This window comes from Strix aluco, chromosome Z (genome assembly GCF_031877795.1).
Source record: "Strix aluco isolate bStrAlu1 chromosome Z, bStrAlu1.hap1, whole genome shotgun sequence".
Lineage (NCBI taxonomy): Eukaryota > Metazoa > Chordata > Aves > Strigiformes > Strigidae > Strix > Strix aluco.
Genome location: NC_133971.1, coordinates 28,824,423 through 28,845,609, shown reverse-complemented (window position 1 = coordinate 28,845,609; position 21,187 = coordinate 28,824,423). Strand labels below are relative to the sequence as shown.

The window sequence follows — 21,187 nt, the reverse complement described above, 5'->3', positions numbered from 1 at the left end:
TTCTGTGAAACAGTCACTTTATTGCAAAATTAATATCATAAGGTAGAAAATTTACATTTCACATAGTTCAGCTCTTGAAAGAAATGTACAAACCATTTTTCCTTTGTAGAAGGGACAGCATGAGCTACACACTGAGGGCAAGACTGGCCAGCTGGGTGAGGGGTGCCAAGCTTGTAAAATGTGAGTGAAAATGTGAAGTTCGTATTCTCCTGAGTATTGTTTCAGTTCAAGGACCACACAACATGAAACACTTCATGACTTTTACCTAGTATATTGTACACCTGTAGGGGTTTTTTGTTTACCTGAGGTTTCTAATATTTAGGCTGTAAAGGATAAGCATCTTGTAAACAATGAGGTTGGATTATAGGGTTGATAGATGACAGTATTCTGACCTTCCTCCGCAACAGGCTGTTTGAAGAATAGATAAGGGAGTAGGTTCTGATAGGCAGAGATCTCATAGCTTCAGAGCTTTGGGAAATTAAATCTTTTCAACTTAGAACTGTTTCAAAGCAACTTGAATACAGAGAAGCCACTCCATAGAGCCATCATTTGGTTTGAGCTTTTTATACCATTTGCTTATGTACTTTGGATGCGTTCACTTCAAAATCTCACAGAGTACTTATTGCTGATTATTGCGTTTAACAATACTATGAATGAGGATGGAAATGCTTTCTTACACTTCAAGTGCTGTGTAAGTACAAGGTTTATTTCACCTATTTCCACATCTCATCTTGTTTGATCATCCCTGTGAATCTCCCACATAGCACATTCAAAATCTGACTCACTCAGATGCCAACAGAATGCTTGGAATTACCCTATTTTCAAATGGCAAGGCTGCAGATGACCATAAAAGTCACAGTGTTTACACTAAAAGCAGCAGCCTCAATCTCCCTTACACTTTTGAGCAAAGAGGCTTTGCATTTAGAAATGCATGCCATCAGCTCTGAGAAAGTTCACTGTAATTTTCTAAAATGAAGTACAAAGGAAAAGCTCAATTCCACTGTTTCATTTAATTTTAACATTAAATTCTGTGTTCGGCAAATGGGATTGGTTACTTTAATCAGCATTAAACTATAATTTCCAAAACCCTGAAAAGGTGAAGGAAAGGAATTAATATCGAGGGATGCTTTCATGGATCTTTGTCTCAAAATACAAACATTACATGGTAAGCATGGTCACAATACAAATTATGGCTCTGCCACTGCCTCACTAAATGAGTTCCAAAGTCCTGATCTCTCTCTCTCTCAACATTCTCATCTGCAACATTATATTTCCTTAGTTCAGAGAAGATATATAGCTATAAAGATAATTTAGTAAAATGTTTGCTCAGGGTTCAGAAAATACCAAGCATTATAAATTATGTGCTAATTTCTCTTAAACTGCAGTAAAGCCCAAGTGAAGTTTTGTAGGAAATCCTCACTGCTTCTGCAGTTAATTTTTTAATAAGGTTATCTACATAAGAGCACTGTGTAGTAAAAGAATCACTCATAGCTTAGCATCTTCTTTTTAAACTATTACTTGTTAGCTCTGCTGAACATGACACTAATTAGTAAGAAATCCAGCTGCATGTCAAGTAGTAGTCCCTATACTTAGAAAAAAATGTAGAAGATCTCTAAGAATTATTTATTGCTACTTCTTGCTTTCCAAGCTTTGGTTGAGAAAACCTGTCCAGAACTCTCCCTGCAGTTAAGGACCGTGATAGAAATGGGTGACAGAAACTGACTGAGGAAATTATTCTTTCCTACAGCTCCAGCTCAGCAAACACTGAGCAGGGGACCATGTCCTTCCTCATTAAGACAGCATTTAAGCATGTGATTAACTTGCAGAATGTGCTTCATTGCCAAAAGCACATGTATAAATGCTGTCTTGGAAAAGGACCGTAAATAGACATAATTTGTCAGCGTCCCTTAGACATGTTATTTGGATTCACGTAACACCTCAACCAAACCACACAGCATTCTGGGTCTGTTAGCTAGTGGTGACTGACCTCGTCCCACTGACCATTCTAATGGACCACCCCTCCGCACTGTGTGATTATTTTACAATATATGCAAAAGTATCTAAAAACCACTCCCTTCCTTCCCAAAACCTCATGAGATGTGGTTGATTAGGAGTCATCCCCCAGTTTTCATTCAGTGATCTTGTGTAAATGCTTTTCTGCATGCTGTCCAGAAAGCGCACATGCTGTCTTGCGAAAGATTCCTGATTTCATAGACGAATACCCCATCACTTCTCTCTTGCAGCATGAAGCTCTTCCTTGGCCAAAGCAGCTAGTCATTAGGTGCTTTGTGAAGAAGTCTGGGCATCATATTTCCTAAAGCTGTGGTTACGGAAAGACTCCCTGCAATGAAATGGATCCATAAATAAAGTTGACAAATGAAAAAGAATCCAAGAAATACCTGCCTTGTGAAAAGGAGCAGCTGACAAATCATCAACTGAAACATGTTATCTGTTGGGAGGTCAGAGGGATATTCCTTCTTCTGCTCCCACTCCACACTGGACACAGTGGCTTTGTGAAGAAGCGTATATTCATAAGTAAAGAACATAATTTAAGACTCTTCAGTCTCAGTCGTGGGACTAAACCCGATTATGTTATCTGGAAGTGGAAGGATCATTCTTACTTCATGCTGGCTCACACGACATGGTGCCATGTGTTCATAACGAACACATACCTATTTCCATCCTGGCTTCAAATGTTGAAGAAATGGCAAGATGTTTCCACTATCTTTTCGTTAGGGCAAGGAGAAGTCTCCTCTAAGGATGCATTAAATGACATAAATCCCCTACCCCAGGAATGAGCAGCCTGAGAAACACAGTTAATACTACATTCAGCTCCAGTGGAAGCCAGCAGACTTTAATCAAGTATGAAGTTGGCAGTGTATGGTGTCCTGTTTTTAGCTGCCAGTGAAACTGCCTCTCTTCCTTGCAAAAATGGGATCTTTTTGTATAGCTACAACAGATAACCCTGCCCTAACTGTACCTTGTGCTATGGACTTTCACTACTGGTTTGTACAGCTCTGGGATCTTCCTCTCAATCATGGGCCTAAGGTTTTCCTTCAGCTTTCCATAGTTCTTTCTAAGCTCCAGCTGGTATTCCCGCTGGTCAGCAGTAATAAGGCGCTTGTTTTTCTCCACTGCTTCACCACACCTAGGCAAAAAGAAAGAAAAAAAGGCATGACATATATCACCTACTTCTGTCAAACTCATTAACTGTGTGTTAAGTAATCTGAATGGCCAAGGATCCAGCTCCTCTGGGCTAGGCATTCCTCTGATAACTTGTCAAGTCCAAAATGATAATGAACTAATAAGAAACCTCTGTCTTTCCCAAGTACACAGGTGGAGATGATATTTTAAAGACATTAGAAATGCATGAGGGAGCTAATAAAAACCAAATTTAATGACTGCAGAATACTGAGCTACCTGCGTGCTTACTGTAAACAGATGCAGTGACAACAGCAGAAAGCAGAGGCTGTATCTTCCGCATACGGGTAATTTTTATCTAACTCAAACTTATCCTTCAGCAGTTATGCTTTGTTTGGATTAAGGAGATGAGTATCTTGCTATGTGAGAATGCTTGTTAAGATTTACAATATGAGTCTACCACTACCAATGTGTCTGCTTGACAGAGAGGGTCAAATATGTTCTTTTGAACAGCTTCCTACATAAAAATGTAATTCTATTAAAAATAAAATCAAGGCAATAGTGTGAAACGCTTGATTTCTTTAAAATGTCAAAAGATAAAACAAATGGAAGATCTTAATTTCTACATAAGTGGTTTGAAGTGTTACAATTTGCTCCCATTTGGGATGCAAAGCCTATCAAAGCACTGACCACGAAGCAGAGATAACAAGTCTGGACCAAGTGCCTAAAGCGTGAAATGACAGGATTCATGATGCTAACTTGCATAATTACTTACACAGTTGTTGCATTATTTGCTTTACTGATGCAATTCAGAATTTCAGTTGTGTTTTACTGACCTCATTATAAACTCTTTGAAGCACAGCCGCAGCTTGTTGTGATGTCGATAAAGTTTGGGGTCTGCTGGAATTTCAGCTAGGAACACTTGTGCTACCTCTAGCGGTCCCTTATAGGAATAACACAGGAAAATGTCAAAAACACCTGCTTAGACTGAAACAGACCATACGTTTGGTTAAGCTGTTTTGTTATTTCATGAGCGGAATTATGAAAGAAAACTGTGCATAGGCACCATAACAGGCTGTGTTTTTTCTCCTTTCCCTCCCCGATTTTTCCTTTGGCAAGCAAAGGCTTTGCCCATCATATTTTATCCTTCCATGTTTTTATTTCTCCTCCAGCCCCACAAAAAAGAGAACAGACAATTCTACTCAGCAGAGAAGAGCTGGGATAGCCCTATTGCCCAACCTGGTTACATGAGAGTAACATAGCTCCTATGTGTGGCATTACAAGATCCCAAGGGAGTTAAATAAGCCCAGCGCAGAAAAGGACCACTCTTTCCAAAGCTTACAATATGTTACTTCAGACTAGAGGCTTTTGTTAATGAAGAATCTGGAGAACTGAAAGTATTTAGGATTTCAGCAAAGAAATCAAGCTCTGTGAAATACCAGGTAACGCCAAGTTTTCTCTCAGCTATGTCTTCATTCTTCCATTTTAATTTTTAAATTGTCTCTTTTTGTTAGCAGGCATACTCATGTTATAATTATTGTATTTCAACTTTCTTTTGGGGCATTCAGGTATTGACTTCATGTATTTTCTGTGAAACTGTGAATTCATGGTGGTCCCACAGCAGAACTGTTATTATTATTCCCATTCCCCAAGGATACACCTGGAGCGAACAAAATGGCTGAAATAGCTAGTGCACTAGGAATAGAAAATCCTTGGATGCATTCACAAGGCTTCTGTGAGTTTCTGCACCTACAACCAAGACAGCACTTCCATAAGCACTTTCACCAAAAACATACCTAATATACAGTATACAATGAATAAATATCATGGGATTCAGTTTAAAGGCACATTGTGACTAAATGTGTCTGACTAGATGTACTTCTTCCAGTGCAAGAGATGAGAGCAAAAAAGAAAGCACAAGGAGGAAAGTATGCAGAAAGTCTTCATCTGGCTTATTTGGATCCCTTACCTGATTTACAGTGGCTCCAACCGAGCCCTGCAGAACCATCTGGAGCATTTTGGCATCTGGTGGTTCTTGGCTGGTGGCCGCAGTTAGTTCCTGTGTTTTCTTCTGCATATCTTCAATAGCAACTTCAATCGGGGTTAAAATAAACTAATGGAAATGGAAGAAGAGATGCTTCATTACCTGAATCAGACATGCAGTTGGCCTGTTCTACATCTGGCAATACCACTATCACTCTGCCATGCTAAAAGCGGTAGTTGTGAAACCCAGGAAGACTATTCAATCTAAATGTCATCTTGGTAGATGCTGCCTCTGATCCAAAGCTCTTTGACATCTCATCATTTGCAAGAATAGGATGTGGATCTGATTCCCTGTTTGCATAAATTCATTATTATTCTAAGTTACTGGCTTCATGTCTGAAATGTTTTTGCACTTTCTACCTTTATAAAGCTTCCTTGTCTCTAAACCAGCTCTGAACACAATTTAGTTCTTTGACTGTACTTTATCAGCTAGAAGTACAGCCATAAATAGAGTTCCACACATCCTCCTACACAGCATTACAAACAGGAGGTCAAAGGAAGAATATACACTCGCTATGCTCTCTTCTCTATAGTAAATATCCATCTTGTGTTTGTCTACCCATTCTATGCCATTTCTATTTATGAAAGTAACATGTGTGAGAAATTCAGCCTTCTTTTTTCTGCCAAGCTTAGAATTTGAAAATCTTCTCCCCCAAAGACTCCTTCAGCCCCAAAGAAATTAGATCTATCATCAAAACCCAAGTACCTCTTCTTTTTGGATGACATTGATTCTAGTTTTGACATAGGGGAAAGCATGCATTGTGGTTAGGATGGTGTTCCTCTTGTATTGCTCGCTAAGCTCTCCTCTGGGGCGCCCATCCATGGTGAAAGGCGTAGTGTACATGAACCGACAGAGGTTGAAGTTCTTCTCAAAATAGGTTACCCTATCTTTCATCTCATACTCATCAAAATATGGCTCCACAAAAGTAATTTGTATGTATGCCTGAGAAAAGAGGGAAAAACCATTACAGAACTTTACAACCCAAGAAGTGTAGAAGGAACAGCGTATGTGAAATATCCCACAGTTCACATTGCCTAAGCATGGTCTGGAAGAGCACAGAGCTGCAAATCCTTTAGGGCTCCTTCTCTTCTTCAGAGCTGACAAAACTTGCCTCTGGGGAGCTTAACCCTGGGGACCACAGCCAGAGCTGGGATCAGAGATCAGAACTTCTAATAATTTTCACGCTCTGTGACAAGCTACCAACTAAGCCTTTCACAGAGGCTTTAAGGACATCCCTGGGCACAGAGATACAGCCAAGTTGGGGTTTTTTTTGGTGCCTTAATGTTTGAGCATAAAAGTTTTAAGGGGATCCCCCTGTCTTCCTTTCTCTTGTATGACAAAGAACTCAACACTCTCAGTAGTACTTTCTCTACCTTATTTGGATCCAGCTTTCTTTTGTCTACAGGAGCAGAGTCCTTAATCACTTCCACAGCATCCTCCCCAAAACACTGGCCATAAAATCCCTGGAAAGGAAACAGAATTATCCTGGAGTGGTTTTAGTCCTTAACACAATGCTAATGATCTGTATGCCTCTAGGAGAAAGGAGTGACTATGACAATTTCTGGACTCTGTACAGTCAGTATACTGCTTCATGAACCACAGCTGGCCAGGGTAAGGCATCTTCCAACAACGATCAGTGTGAGTGGCTCACAAAAAAGCAGAAATCAAGGTAAAGCAACCAGAATGGAACATTGCAGATCCATGAAAAAGATGAAAAGCTATCAAAGCAAGTATCTGGCTTGTTCAAATGAAATCATCCAATATATTACAGACCTGCCCATAAGAGACATGGCCTCAAGAGAATGGATCACTTCCAATATTATGCTGTAAAAAGGGCTACAATGGAAAGGATATACACAAAGGAAATAATCTATGGTACAAATCCATTTGTTACTGATTTTTATATAGCAATAATAGAATTACAACTGTATGGGTTCATTAGAAAGTATAATGTAACAGTGGAGATCATATTAACACAATATGTTTTACTTTACCTCTAATCTGTGAGAAATTTCAGGAAGTTTGGTAATTGCAGGCTCCTTATAAACAAATTCTTGTTCATCCAAGTCCCCAAATTTGGATCCATAGAAACCAACACGGAAGTAAGTTCCAAACATTCGCTTTTGACCCTAATTGATAAAAAGAAAGAGGAAATTTACAATTACTTATTTTTGTATGTCAACGTATTTGGATGCCTTTTTTTCCCAACTGATGTATAAGAAAATGCACTAATCCTACATTTTCCCTATTTCAGAGCTAGTTCTATGTATCATTGATGCTGATGGATTAGAAGCACATATTCATAAAGGAAATCATACAAATTAAGGGGACATTTGACTGAAATCTACTTAGAATTTAGGCTAATCATGAAGTGACTTTTGCAAAACAAAATAATTTATTATTTTTAATTCCATTGGATACACGTTAACAAAATTTAAATTTTGCAATGAAAATTGGTAAGAATTTGAAACTGACTAGACTCAGCAATAAGATTCTTCTGGAGAAAGAGAAGGAAAGGGCAGTATGAGTGCTGAGAATTTAGCCAGGCTTTTGTATTTCTTCTATTTTATAATTAAAAACACTGGCTAATTGACAATAAAGTTATTTTTCTTAAATAGATGTGGCCAGGTACAATCATGCAAGTTCTTATTCTAAGTTTGACCCGTTCAACTCTTTTTCTGTAACTCTAAACGAGTTTTACATTAATCTGTGCTTTCTCCTACAGAGCACAGAGCCTCTTTTCACTGTAGACTACCCTTTGTAAGTAGGCCAAAGCAGATGGAAGCTTTTGTTAGAAAAAGGAAATGGATCTATTTCATATGAACACCAGTCTTAAACAAACAGTGCAACCCAGCAATGTGTCTTGCTAGCAATGCCTCGCCTCATGAGTACCTTATTAATAATGCTGTCAAAGGCCTTCTGTAGCTTGCTGTGTGTCAAGGTAAGCTTCCTGAAGTCCCGATGTGCTTCCAGTATGGGAATGACAATCTTGTACACTTCGTTCACAGTTTCATACAATCCGCCCTTGGGAGAAAAAAAAAAAAAGGAAAAAAATAGAAGAAAAAGAGTCCTCATGCACTCTGAAAAGAAACTAGATCTCTGTTAATGGCCTGGCTGAAAGGGGGATTTATGGGACTCATTCTTTAATCTGCTATGTTGCTTGTTTTAGCTTTCTAAAAACTAGTAATAGTACATTGGTAGTTCTGAGCTGCAAACAACAAACTGGATCTAATTTGGATCTCTGATCTGTTGGGCTCTCAAGCCCAAATTCCTGTGTAAAGCATGTGGTTTCTACTTAGGGACTAGAGGAGTTAGAAACGCAGGTGAGTAGAAGGAAATGGATTTATTTAGCATGTATGGTTCAGGGCAGCCAGAGCTGCATCTGAACAAAAGGAACCCAAATGATATCTTCAGAGATACTAAATCATGCATCCTCTTTAGCACCACAGCAATATGATGAGCTACTTGAGTATTAACATTATGACTCTTTACATGGCAAGTGTACATTATGAGGCTGGTGGTTGTATACTGTGTAAAAGCACAGGTAACTCTCACATGTGTTCTAAAACCTATAGCTTAAGCAAGATCTTCTTCTTAAATGTACTGTCCCATGAAAATACCAGCCAAAAGGCTTGGCTTATGCCTGGGACAATCACTTTCTGCTGGTGCTGTCTGTAGTCTGCACAGTAGAGGTGGATATATGGCTGAGCTAGGCTACCTGAAAAGCCTAGCTTAGACAACCTGGCTGAGGCAAGGCTGGGTCAGCCATAAGATGTGTCTCTGCCTCTTGTTTGCAGTGGTGAGATCTGTGGAGCCTGGTTTAGCAGCAAGACTTTGTTTCGTCATGTGCAGGAAAATAAGCTATGGATCTGGCCCAGATAGCCCCACTCCAACTCCTGGTGATTCTGGCCCTCACTCACCGTGCTGAAGAGCTCCGCTGCTTGTTCCAGCAGCCCTACCAGGCCACTTTCTGAAAAATACCTCCCAGAACATATACCATCTTCATCTGGAGACAAAACATCATCTGAAACAGCAGACTCCTCTAGCACATTGGATGAAATGTTCTAAAATACATCAGAGCAGAGAAATCAGAAACCTAGATCAATAGTCTGAAACCTAGATCAATAGTCTATCATAAAGATTGAGGCAGAAACATTTTCAACATATTTACATGATGGGAAGATGAATGAGATTATACAAGTGCAGCCAGAGGATACACAGTTAAATCCCATTTAGAAGCAAATGTAACATCATAAATCTCCACAGGTGGCAGGAGTTTCGCTACAAGAATCCTAAACTTTCTTTCTTGCCTCAGGTTTAAAAAGCAGACTCCTGTATGTCCACAGACTGGCCCCCACCTGGTGGCTGGATTTCCATGGAGCTGCAATAAGCTCTATTTCCCATGCCGCAGGGGTCACAACCAATGTGTCCTTCAAGCTGCTGGCGCCTGGAGGTGGGAAATTCCAAGGTGCACCCCAGACCTCCTGCCACCTGCTTGAAGAAGTTGAACTTTCAAGTTGTTGATTTGACTTTTGCAAGCAGAGAATAAGTATGACAGACAAAATTGCTCTAAAGACTGCAGTAATTGAATGCTGCTTCTTGTTTCAGCCTCTGCCACATTACACCTTGATACTGCAGAATTTACTCAGTTTCTTGTTAAAGTTACAGATCTTATTGTGTGTTTAAATAAAACTAGATAAAGTACACAGGGTCAGTCACATTTTGAGATTCTAGACCATGAAATATTATGTCTACAGCTCTTCAGGATCTCTTTGAATAAATGACACTGTGTAGAGTCAACATTGAAAGTTTTATAATACATAGAAATACGTGTTAATGAACATGAAAATATAAGTTCATACAGTTCATACTAGCATTTCTAACTTTCAACTGCAGCAGAAATCCAAAGCTTTGATTTGCTAGTAATTACAAGGAGTTAAATTAGCGTCATAGTGTTTCATTTCAGCAGAAACTGGCAATGACAATCTGTCTGAGTGCAGGATAGATGCCAGCTGGCTAGCTAGCCGAGTCCTTAAAGACTTCTTTATAAAATGGCAGAGACACTGAGGGCTATTACTATTGATCGTATTTCAGATAAAGAATTGGCACCACACATCACTAGCAACATGGGACTTTCCTCCCTGGGTTTTGTGGATGTATTTATTTCTCCATGGGTGAAGTTTACTCCAGCCATCACAGTGCCCAGTCTGCACATCACGTCAGCTCCACTAGAAGGGTGAGCACAAAGCTCAGGATGGCATTTGCATGAGTTTACAATATGTCTGAAGTTCAGCCAGAAGGAAAACTGCAGCACGTTTTAGCACACCCATGCCACTTTCTGCCTACAGTCTCATTGAAGATAGCGACTTCAATCAGACTTAGCCTCCCTGGCACATACCTAGGGCAACTCATACAACCCATGCTGCAGCTCAATTTCTGGTTTTCCCTTTCTGTAACAGTAGCCATTAAGGGCTGTTTTCACAGAATGGCATGTGGCCTTCAGTGGCTTTCTTGTTTGCTGGCAAAGGGAAAATAGTCCAGAGGAATGTTTGTTTAGAAAAATAACCAAGAAAGTCACAGACACCAATTATCTCTTCTTTGCCTTTAAACCTGTAATAACTAATGTCAGGCATGTATTTTCATGTTTTACAGTCCATGCACTCTAGTAAGAGAGAGCCTTCATGACTTACTCCTGTTGCTTGCATGATCTTTTGCAAAGTGGACACGCCTCACCCACCTTTTGCCTTGATCCACCTTTCACATTGAAGAATTTTATACGTGCCTTGTATAATAAAGGCAATATACCAGTTACTATGTATATCATCAGCAATTTTTTTGGACCTCACAAGCATAGTTTTCTTTAAGGAAAAGAAACACTTGTGTAAACTCAAGGGGCTTTACTGTGATCCCCATCCCTTATCACCATGTTAGATATGGCTAGGGTAGCCTGCAACCTAGATCCCCAAAACAGCACAGTTGAATTAGGCTACTGCTGAGCCTCGGCTAATTAGCCCTGTGCCTCAGCAGGTAGACACACACTAAGTCCTTGTCTGTGGTAATATAAAGTGGATTTAAAGTCAGTCCATATGCAATTCAAACTCTAAGTGTGCCTTATCACTGGCAAAGGGGATTTAGTGTAAACACGAATTCAGTGAAAGGGAATTTCACTGAATGTGATCCTGTTCTGATTTTGAGGGATAATTTTGATTGCACAGAGGGAAGAAATTAATTTATCTCAGTTATGAAAACAGAAGGAGTCAGTGAGTGAGATCGGAATCTCCAGGTAAAGCCAAGACAGTCTGAGTAGTGTTTCTCTCTTTTAACAAGGTCATCTGAACAAGATCTTCACAGGTGCTACAAAACACAAACCTGTTTGTAAAGAATGGGAGCTCTTCTCTTGAAAGGTTTTGTAAAAATGCAAAGTGTTATTATAGTTAATTATTGTTATTGAGCAAACTGAAATTCAAAATTATGCTGTCAGATAAAGAGTTGTGTAACTGGGTTTCTGGTCATTAAGGCATTTTATTACCTCTCTCCCGTGGAGCAACTGTTCCTTTGGCAAACATGTATTTACACAAGCATTTAGATGAGAGAGACTGATTTGTTGCTTTTAAACTTCTAAGTTTTTTCTTGCCTAGTGCCTTGTAGAATAAACTTTGGTTCTCTAAAATAACTGGAAACATATGCATTCATGGCAATATGCGTAATTTGGGAGCAATGGAAGGAGGAACTGCATTAGGGTCAAGTGTGCAAGATTACAAGCATTCAAGGCAGCCTGGGGGCAGGATGACATTGGGAAGGGAATGCAGATTTCACCTATATCTAGATGATGATAGTATGTAACAAGTAGGGAGAAAAGAAGAAAACTGAAGTTATGAATGGAAGTTAGAATTTAGGAAGTATACAAAACAGATAAGGGATGCAAAATGGCAGAAGTATAAATCCATGGCCAGTTAAGTTTAGCCAGTAAAAAGAGTATATACAGCTATTTTAAGAGTAAAGGAATTTAAGAATAACTCTAGTCCATCAACTGATTGCTAAGGTGAAATTGCAAATACTAAAGCCTAACATACTGAATTCAGTGCAAAATGCCAAGTGATTCAATCATGTTCACGTCTACTATTCTGAAAGGAAAAAAAAATCCAGGTGGTATGGTTATATCAAGGGATGATGAATGTACCAACTACTAGTGTTAGCCATTTCAAAATCACCTGGACCACAAAATGGGTTCCTTGGCAGTTTAAAAGAGCTAAGCAAAAGGGTATTCAGGCAATGAATACTGAATTGTCATATGTTTTAGAAAACTGGGGAAGTTCCAAGGATGAAATATGCTTTGGGGACCACATTTTTTTAAAAGTAAATAAGATGAGCAGATAGTGATAGTTTTATCAGTCTGCATCCAGGATAAAGTGGTGGAAATACTGATACAAAATTTTGCTAAAGAAAAAATTAATTGTATTGTAATTAATCTGAATCAACACCAGACTATAGAAACCTGATACTTTTAAAGAGATTACAATTTCATAAAGGCAATAATACTCAAACAGTAGATGTCTATACAACATCTGAGTTGATTCTGCAAAACATTTTCACTAATTAGTTGGAATGATTCATAGTCATTGCAGCAAAAGCTCTGTAAATGAACAATGGTCTTCACCGGTCTTAGAGAACGATGATAAAGGAGGAATCATCAACATATGGGAATATTTTAAGGGTTCAGTCATTTGTATTTTTAATAATGTGTGAAGAAAAGCAGTAAAATCGCTGAATTTGCACATGAAGTCAGTTCAGATAAGAGTAACCAAAACTGCATAATCTGATAAACTACATATAAATATCTGCATTTCAAAATGGCTGCCTCTAACAACAAAAAGTTATTTTTTCATCTATATGATGTAGAAAAGAATGGTGAAAAACAAAACCCAAGAAAACTCTCTGGAAAAGATCAATATATTACTGAGTAAAGAGCTCAACAACACCAAAAGAACCAGTGGAGTCTTTGGAGAGATAAACTGAGAGGTACTTCCCAGGCCTAAAGAACTTATGGGACATTTTTACTTGACTTTGATGTGACTGTGTATAGACTACAGTGATTGCATCATTCATCAATCAAAAGGGTGTTGGTTAGTAACTGGAGGGCAGTCAGAGGATTGGAGAACATGCCTAAAAGAACTGAGTAGCTCCAATTACCTAGATTATGAGAAAGAAGTTTGAAAGATGCATCTGTCACAGTTGAGAAGTAACAGCCTTAGGAAAAGGTGTGTGATAATGGAGAGATTCTACTTATCAAACAAGAGATTACAGTATCCAACTTCCACTCAAAACAGAAGCTAGATACAGCCAGGTAATAAAGTACCAGTTTTTGTCAGTAAGCATAAATCATTGGAACAACCTACCAAGAGTGGTGACTTTTCCTCCCCATATGCTGCTTAACACAAGAAGGAATACACACACCAGAACAGGCCATCCCAGCTTTATGCTCTTAGAGCTTGGGAGCCTTTTCTTACCTGAAAGCTGACACTGCCCACTGGGAGATAGTTTCGGTCTTCAAGCATGCTAAGGTACTCTGCTACCAGCGCTGCAGCATGGACCAGACACATGGCTGCTTCTGTGTAGCTCTTCCTCTTGGTATGCTTCTCCGCCATGTTCTGCAGCCAAGTCAGCCTCAAGTCAGGGGATGTCTGGTATCCTTTGGCAATTCTAACAACACAGGGCAGAAAGGATGTGTGAACGATCACTTCCTCTCAAATAACAGAAAGAACCTTTATAATTCTCCACCTGGGTTGAATGGAAGGAGACATGCCTGTCTTTATTCTGTATGATTCACTAAGCACAGGGCAAAAGAAATGGTTAGGCAGGGGTAGGCAGGACACACAGAGGTTATGAGGAGAGTAAAACTGCTGAACCCAAGACTCTTCAGTGTTCATCAGTCCCCAACTCCCATCCTTGCCCAAGTCTGTGACTACCTTCCAGTGGCTCCACTGCAACATGTTCACTCCCACAGCCTGGGCCCCCTATGACACATGAGCTGTGCTAAAGCGGGACTGTACGCAAACAGAACAGCTAGAGAGTTTGTCCACAGCTTGTCCCTAAAATGAACGGTTCTGGTGCTAACTTCATTGCAGAATTTCCTCAGTAGCAATTCTAAATGAATTCACCTGTACATGAGATCCATGAGCATCTCCGGATCTTCCTGAAATTCCCTCATTTTCACCGTATCTGACAGGATGCTGTTCAGATTACACAGCAGCTCTTCTACCTGCAGTAATACAAAAATCAACATGCATTTCTCAGATACTTATTTTTTCCCTTCTAGAAAAATAACAGCATCTGCACCAGATGATGTTATCCTCTTTTAGTCCCTCTTAACCCATGAAAATGTCAGGACGCTGAATTGCTACAAGATATGTTTTTCCAACTCTATTCAATGCAGCAAAGACTGCTGACATAGTAGATCTTATACATATACTTTAATTAATCAAAATGAGCTAGAATCTTTTGATCCATTTATTTCTGAATGAAAAAAAAATCAAACCTATGTGCTAATGGAGCTCAGTTTTAGTTGATCTGTGATCTGATAACAAAGCAGATGTTTTTGTGAGTCTTCAGCACAAGCTGAGTTACTGCAAGAATTTTAGCAAAGCATCTTAGAGTTGTCTGAAATGTTTTACATTATTGCTGCTGCTGCCTTATGAACTGACAAAGGGAGAGAAGTTTCCATCATGCTACTTGTCTGAAAACATAATGAATCACATTCCATCTTAGGAAACTCTTACGGGGTACAGTTCCTGCTGGGGTCTAGAAGAAAGTTGTACACAAAGCTAAGAGATGATTCTCCTGTAATGTGATTTCTGCAGAACTTCTTAAGGGTTTATTCTATGGAATTATGTCCTTCATTTCTTCCCTGCTTATTGTTCTGTTGGAAATGAACTCATGCAATAATCCTTGCATCCTTATTTTCATTGCTTTGGAAGACCAAGATCTCGGACTTGCTCCAAGCACATTCCTGTGTGAAAGCTCCTGATAAAAGCCACAGATGTCAAAAAACATTTGACCTGAATGGGAAATGGAGTTGCCTGCATATCTGCATCTTCCTCTGCATAGGCTAGGATGGTTCGTAAGGACCGTCGAAGGAATTCCTCATTAAACTCCGGTGATTTTCCAACCAGCGAGGCTAGCGACATGGTCACCTGCATCTTCACTCTTGCAAAATTCTTTCAGAAGGAAAAATAAAAACATGAAAGAATGATGGCTGCACTGCATCATACCTCCAGTTCAGATACTTCTCTCTACTGCATAAACAAAGCCCACTTTCTCCTGCCCACACTGAGTGCATTAAATTCACTGCTCACATGAGTGGCCTCTGGTGCATTAAAGACAGTCCTGTTTTACCTGGTTAAGCCAAAGTTCCCTAATTCTGACATGTCTGAACTTTAGGGCAAGAATACTTCTTGGAATACATATGCTTGGTTGACACAAGGGGAAGGCAGAAGCACCCCTTTCCCCCTCTGAGCAGGCCAGTGGGTGTGTAGATCAGGACACCCACTGAGGAGAAGAGGAAGCAGGACTGGGAAAAGATTCTGGAAATAAGTCTGGGAAGCAAAAGGCCTCTGAAGGCTTCACCTGGTGATGCACTATACCTTGCTGATCATGGTGTCTCAGAGGCACATTTTATTCCTGCAAAGCCAACACTTTTTACATATTCAGGGCTTTTAAAGTAACAACTAGTGAAGAAAATTCTGTGCAGTATCAGATACTATCCAAAATGCTAATGCATGTCCTTCCATGCTAGGACATTGTGAACCTACATGCATAACATAGGTATTTTATTCCATATGTGTGCTAAGAATAAGAGCCTTGTCCTGAGACCAAGGGGCCAGCAAAGAATTCCCATTAATACAAGCATACAGTAGTTCTGCTGAGGTTGTAATTGCATTAGAATAGAACTAGTCTAAGTTTAAGTAGTTCTGACACAGGAGTGGAAAAAAAAAGTGACAAAATGAAGAGTATTTCTTATGCATTGTACAGTCCTTGCTATCAGAGGCCTAATGCCATTCCATTTGAAGATTTACAGATGTTGCAGAAAAAGTCACATTTTCCTAAACAAAATAATGAACTACTAATGAAACTACTAATGAAAGTAGTTAAAACTACTTTTCCCTATACTTCTAGCACTTATTCTGTCTCAAATGTGCGAAACAGCATAACATATGACTATTTATCTGCAGATGTGTTCCATTTGCTATCACAATTTCAGTTTTGGCTTCAACTGATCACAAAAAAAGGTGGTACAAAACATACTGCTGTTCTCAAAATCTTACACTGGTAGAGCTGAAGCTGTATCTCATGAGGAGATAAAGAGTGGCACAGGCTTGAGTCCGTGTAATATCTATGCTGCTGCTGCAGTGATGGAGAACTCTTTGACACAGGTCAGCACACTGTTCGACCTCCTCTTCAAACAGGAAATCTCCAAACTAAGTGAGACAGAGAAGAAAACATTAATTACTCTCATTTCTGGCCATGAAAACATCACTAGCTTAATGCACAAAAATCACAGGAATCAGACAAAATCTAAAATTCGCAAAAACTACCTTTTATACTTTTTTTTTTTATTTGGACTTCTGATTCCTGTGACACTGTAAGTTCTATTTTCAAGCTTTTCTACACAGAAAAAGGGCTTGAAAATAGTCTTTGTATTTTGAAAAAGAGTGGCAGAAAGGGAGAGAATAAAAAAAATTCTCAGACTCCTATGGCTCCAGGAGCTTTTGAAAACATCAAATATTGCAAAATTCCTAGAAGCATGGAGAGTTGCTATTTTCAGAATATAGAATGGTTGATGAAACACGCAAATAATTCCTTAAGCATAAGGAGCAATTACTAGCTGTTTGCATCAATGCTCTACCCTTCCCCAGCCCTCCAGCATGTTCTCCCTATGCTGTGCCACAAAACTTTCATTGCTCAGCTTTCATGCCAGACCCTCCTTTACAGTGTCTCTACAATGCACTTGGCAGACAGTGCGCCCAGGGGGAAGGATGTCTGTCCTTAAGAAACTCTCGCTGTAGACAGCACAGATGCACCAGTACCATATGTACATACATAGGACTGATAAAGGTGTGTGAACAGAACACAGGATATTATTTCTCATTTGCAGGCCCATTTCCCAGTTCTCAACTTCTCTTCACTCCATTATCTCACTGTTTTATGTCTAATTTATATTACAAGCCTACTGGCACGGGTTCTATAATTTTTATTTGTAAAATAACACATATACCCTACAGTGTAATAGAAATAATTGGAATGATTGCTTCATAAAATACAGAACTGAGTAAGCTTAACTAGAAGATCTATTTCAATGAGATTGCTTCACAAAATTCATTATTGTAATTGTAAGTTAGCTTTCAAAGATAAAGTACAGTGAAAACATAATTATGAGTTCCATAACTATTCAGATATCTACCCTGTAATTAGGTTTTGTCAGCCAATCTGCATTTAACAGCAGATAGGCATTAATTGGACAGGAGTATCCTGCTTGTTATTTGCATTTTAGACTGGTTTAGGGGAAAAAAATATTTAATGGACTTTTCCATTTTGGAACTGTTTTTCTTTGTAGGAGAATGAATCTTAAACAGATTTTAGAGTCCTCATGAAGCACCTAACCCATTATGACCCATATTATAAAAACGTTGTGTCAGATTCTGTCCTCATATACATTTTGAAATATTTTTTTTTAATTGGTGATACAGAAATGAAAGAATGATTAGGATTCAGCTTAGTTTTCAGGCAGAATGAAGATGAAATATGTCAACATCTCAGAATCAACTTAGAATTTTGGAACCTATCTTAGAAGTAGAAACCTAGAATGATCCCCCTGATCTCTGATAAGTTAGCTTTGATGTCTCTGCTCCCAACTGGTTGGAAACTAGTCTGATGATATAAGAATTTAAATTTGAGTTTATGGAATCTATGCAATCCCTGGCATTAAGATTCCTAATTAAAATCAGAATGTATTTGAAATATAATGGGTGGAATATTTTACCTTTATATTAGTAAATTTTCTGTATTTAAGAATAGACTGGTAAAACCACAAGATTATTCAGATTCAGTTATTTCATCTTGTGTCAATGAAATAACCTCACAACAGCTGTAGAAGTCCCTTAACATCCCTATAGATAGACATTTGTACTTACATATGTGAGACATATTTAACGAATGACAAGGAAAACTGGTAAGTGAATGCACACAGCTCTGCTCTAGAAATGCTGCTTCAATAATTTGATTGTAAGCATGAAATCAGAAGCATGTAAAGAGCATACCTTAGCAATGAGTGCTCTGAGTGTAGCAAAGCAGTGAGTCAGGTAAGTGGTGCTCTGATCACAGCCAAGAGAATTTATCAGGACCTTCAAAACTCCTCCCAAAAGATTGTCTCTGCACTCTGCTGCAAAGCTTGCCTACACATGGAGGAGAAAAACAACAGTAACTGCATGAGATAATTCAGCAATGAACTGGCACATAGGAACTGAAGTTCTGCTCTCCTGTCCATGAGACACATCCGGGAGTTTAGAGATTGCATTTTCCATTTGTTAAGATCTGCTTCAGAGGAATTTCAAAACACTTTTGTAGTGATCAGGAAGACAGAGTGGAAAATCTCCCAAACATTTCTCAATATCCACACACCCTCCAATGCATTTTTTAAGCTCAGTCAGCTTCTGCAGTGACTCTGAAGCTCTGTCCATTTTCTGTCCAATCTTTCACATACCTTGGATCAGGAAGTGACCCTGTGGTGGGCAAGCACCATCCTTCCCCTTGCCCCCTCATGCTCTGATTTCCTGGGCATATAGGCTAAATAGGCATACTGGTATGTTCTGATCAAACCCACAACCCAAATAGTGGGGACACTTGGCGCTATAAGTGGCGCCATGCAAAAATCATGCCCAGTACTATTAAGAGTCAAGCAGCTAAATTCTAACAGGTTTTCTCCTTGCTATCTATGAATATGAATGTTGCGCCAGTGGTAGTATTCCCATGTCCATGAATTCAGAGTCTCTCCAAAACCAGGAGACCATGGCTAAGCAGAGTCAACTACCCTAGTACCACTGCTGTGAAGGAACTGTGAAATTTTACTGCATCTGACTCCTAGAAGTTAAGTAAGTTCTGCATGTTACATTGCTCTTAGGGGCATATCTCTTTTCAGAAGGACTCCATGCAGCTGGAAGATATTTTCCTACACTGAGCACTCTGTGGGAGTCAAGGTTAAATCCTTTTGTCTCACAGGATCATACACACAAGTATGACCAAAGGCCACCCAGCAGTCCAGTTCCAAATTACTAAAATCTTCAGATACATTCCTAGCATAAATGCTTTTCTTCCCTCATCCTCTCCAAACTCCAGAATCATAGTAAGACAGGGGAAATGGCTTTCAGCAACAACTAATGAAGATAACGTGGTAGATTTCCCTTTCATTCACAGAAGTGCAATGCCCTACAGTAGAAGGGGCTTGTGGCAAGAGTGTATGGCAGGCAGCAATTTCATCTTTGGATTCATTCTTCTTCATCTTTTTTTTTTCCTCTTCAAGATTATACAAGTTTACAGAAGATCTTTAATTAAAACATTTTGCACTGCTTAAGAAACAAAAGGAGAAATATATCTTGCTTCCCCTGGCTTCTGAGGGAGCAGGGATTGGTACCAAGCCAGCTCTGTTGTTTCCCACCTGGATGATGTTCTCTTGCATATCAAGAATGATCAGGTTAGCTTCAGTTGCCAGGTTTCCACTGATCAGAGCTTCTTGATCTAGCTCAGCTTTTGTCCTGCAAAAAGGAGTTTTAATTAAAGCACGCAGAGAGTACCCCAAGAATTAGATGGCCTGCTGCTTAAACAAAGTCAAAATACAAGTTATACCATTCTGAATGATCCCATAAGATCAAACAATGAAAATAGTGTTCAGAGGTGTTTCTTAAGAACTATGGAGTCAATTGAGGAGACCTGCTATCATAGAAAAGAAGTCCCAAAGGGAAAACCTGAAATCTAGGCCTCTGGATAGTTCAAACAGATGCTTCTGCTTCCTTAATAGCAATCTATGTAATGGTTACTTTGCCCTCAATATCATGTTCAATTGTTCAGTAAGCTGTGCAGTAATTTCTGAATGCATTGCCTGTAGCAGGACACCAAAACCCAATACAGAATAAAAGGTGACTGATCTAACACTTCCAGAAAAAAAAGCAAGAATAGCAGGCTTGGGCAAAGGGGAAATTGCTTCAATGCCATAGCAGCAGTGTTTAATGTAGGCAATTTAAAATGTTGATTCTTGAGACTGTTGACAACATAAGACAGCAGTTCTAACAGCTGCGGGGTCAATACAGCAGTGTCCCAGGCCATTAAAGAGAGGACTGAAAAATTTATAAAAGCCAGAAAGTGGTGGTAAGGCAATGCATTATACCCTCTTACTTGAGACTTAAAAGATGAGGTCTGGAACACAGCTCCTCTGCAGCTGAATGCTCTAAGCATAGGTGCAGTTCCTAACAAAAGTATATTTTCAGAGATCCCTTCTATGTCAGAAACAAAAAAAATGAGGCTTTGTTCTTTTTCCTGAACTTCTCAGAAGAGGGCCATTGCATGGCCAGAAGCTGCTCTCTAGAGCTTGAGATCAGTGCTGCTCTGACTTGGGCCAAAGCTCCTAAGGTGCATTACTGTGGCTGGAACAATCACTCAATCACACTTCTTACAATCACCTTCTGAGTGACTTCAAAATCTGTGGCTTTTCTGCTACATTCACTTATCTTTTCTGCCCAGTGGAGTCTTACCCAAAAAGAAAATCAGAAAAGTAAAGAGCCATCCTTTTGGGAACAACCAGATAATTCTGGGGAGGGCTAGGAAAGGAAGTCAGGGCACTTGTATGACTATTACAATGACTCAAAGCAATGAAGAACAGCAGGGCCTGCCAAAAAGCTGGTGCTATAATCAAGCCAGGAATCACTAAATATGAGTAAGAACTGAACAAATTAAGCA

The 21,187-nt window shown here is 39.3% G+C and overlaps 1 protein-coding gene across 3 annotated transcripts in view; it reads right to left on the bottom strand.

Annotated features, from left to right (window-relative positions):
• The window catches only part of DOCK8 (dedicator of cytokinesis 8), a 99,070-nt gene continuing 77,883 nt past the window's right edge, over window positions 1–21,187 (bottom strand). For all 3 annotated transcript variants that reach the window (XM_074812028.1, XM_074812029.1, XM_074812031.1), the window contains exons 34-48: window positions 19,893–19,989; window positions 18,499–18,633; window positions 16,507–16,659; window positions 15,241–15,399; window positions 14,344–14,444; window positions 13,693–13,885; window positions 9,106–9,249; window positions 8,078–8,209; window positions 7,180–7,314; window positions 6,559–6,648; window positions 5,891–6,127; window positions 5,111–5,254; window positions 3,978–4,084; window positions 2,981–3,148; window positions 1–2,341 (exon numbers count right to left, since the gene is read on the bottom strand). In XM_074812028.1, the coding sequence (XP_074668129.1) occupies window positions 2,278–2,341; window positions 2,981–3,148; window positions 3,978–4,084; window positions 5,111–5,254; window positions 5,891–6,127; window positions 6,559–6,648; window positions 7,180–7,314; window positions 8,078–8,209; window positions 9,106–9,249; window positions 13,693–13,885; window positions 14,344–14,444; window positions 15,241–15,399; window positions 16,507–16,659; window positions 18,499–18,633; window positions 19,893–19,989 (2,059 nt within the window). In that variant the 3' untranslated portion in view covers window positions 1–2,277. The remainder of the gene's footprint in view (window positions 2,342–2,980; window positions 3,149–3,977; window positions 4,085–5,110; window positions 5,255–5,890; window positions 6,128–6,558; window positions 6,649–7,179; window positions 7,315–8,077; window positions 8,210–9,105; window positions 9,250–13,692; window positions 13,886–14,343; window positions 14,445–15,240; window positions 15,400–16,506; window positions 16,660–18,498; window positions 18,634–19,892; window positions 19,990–21,187) is intronic.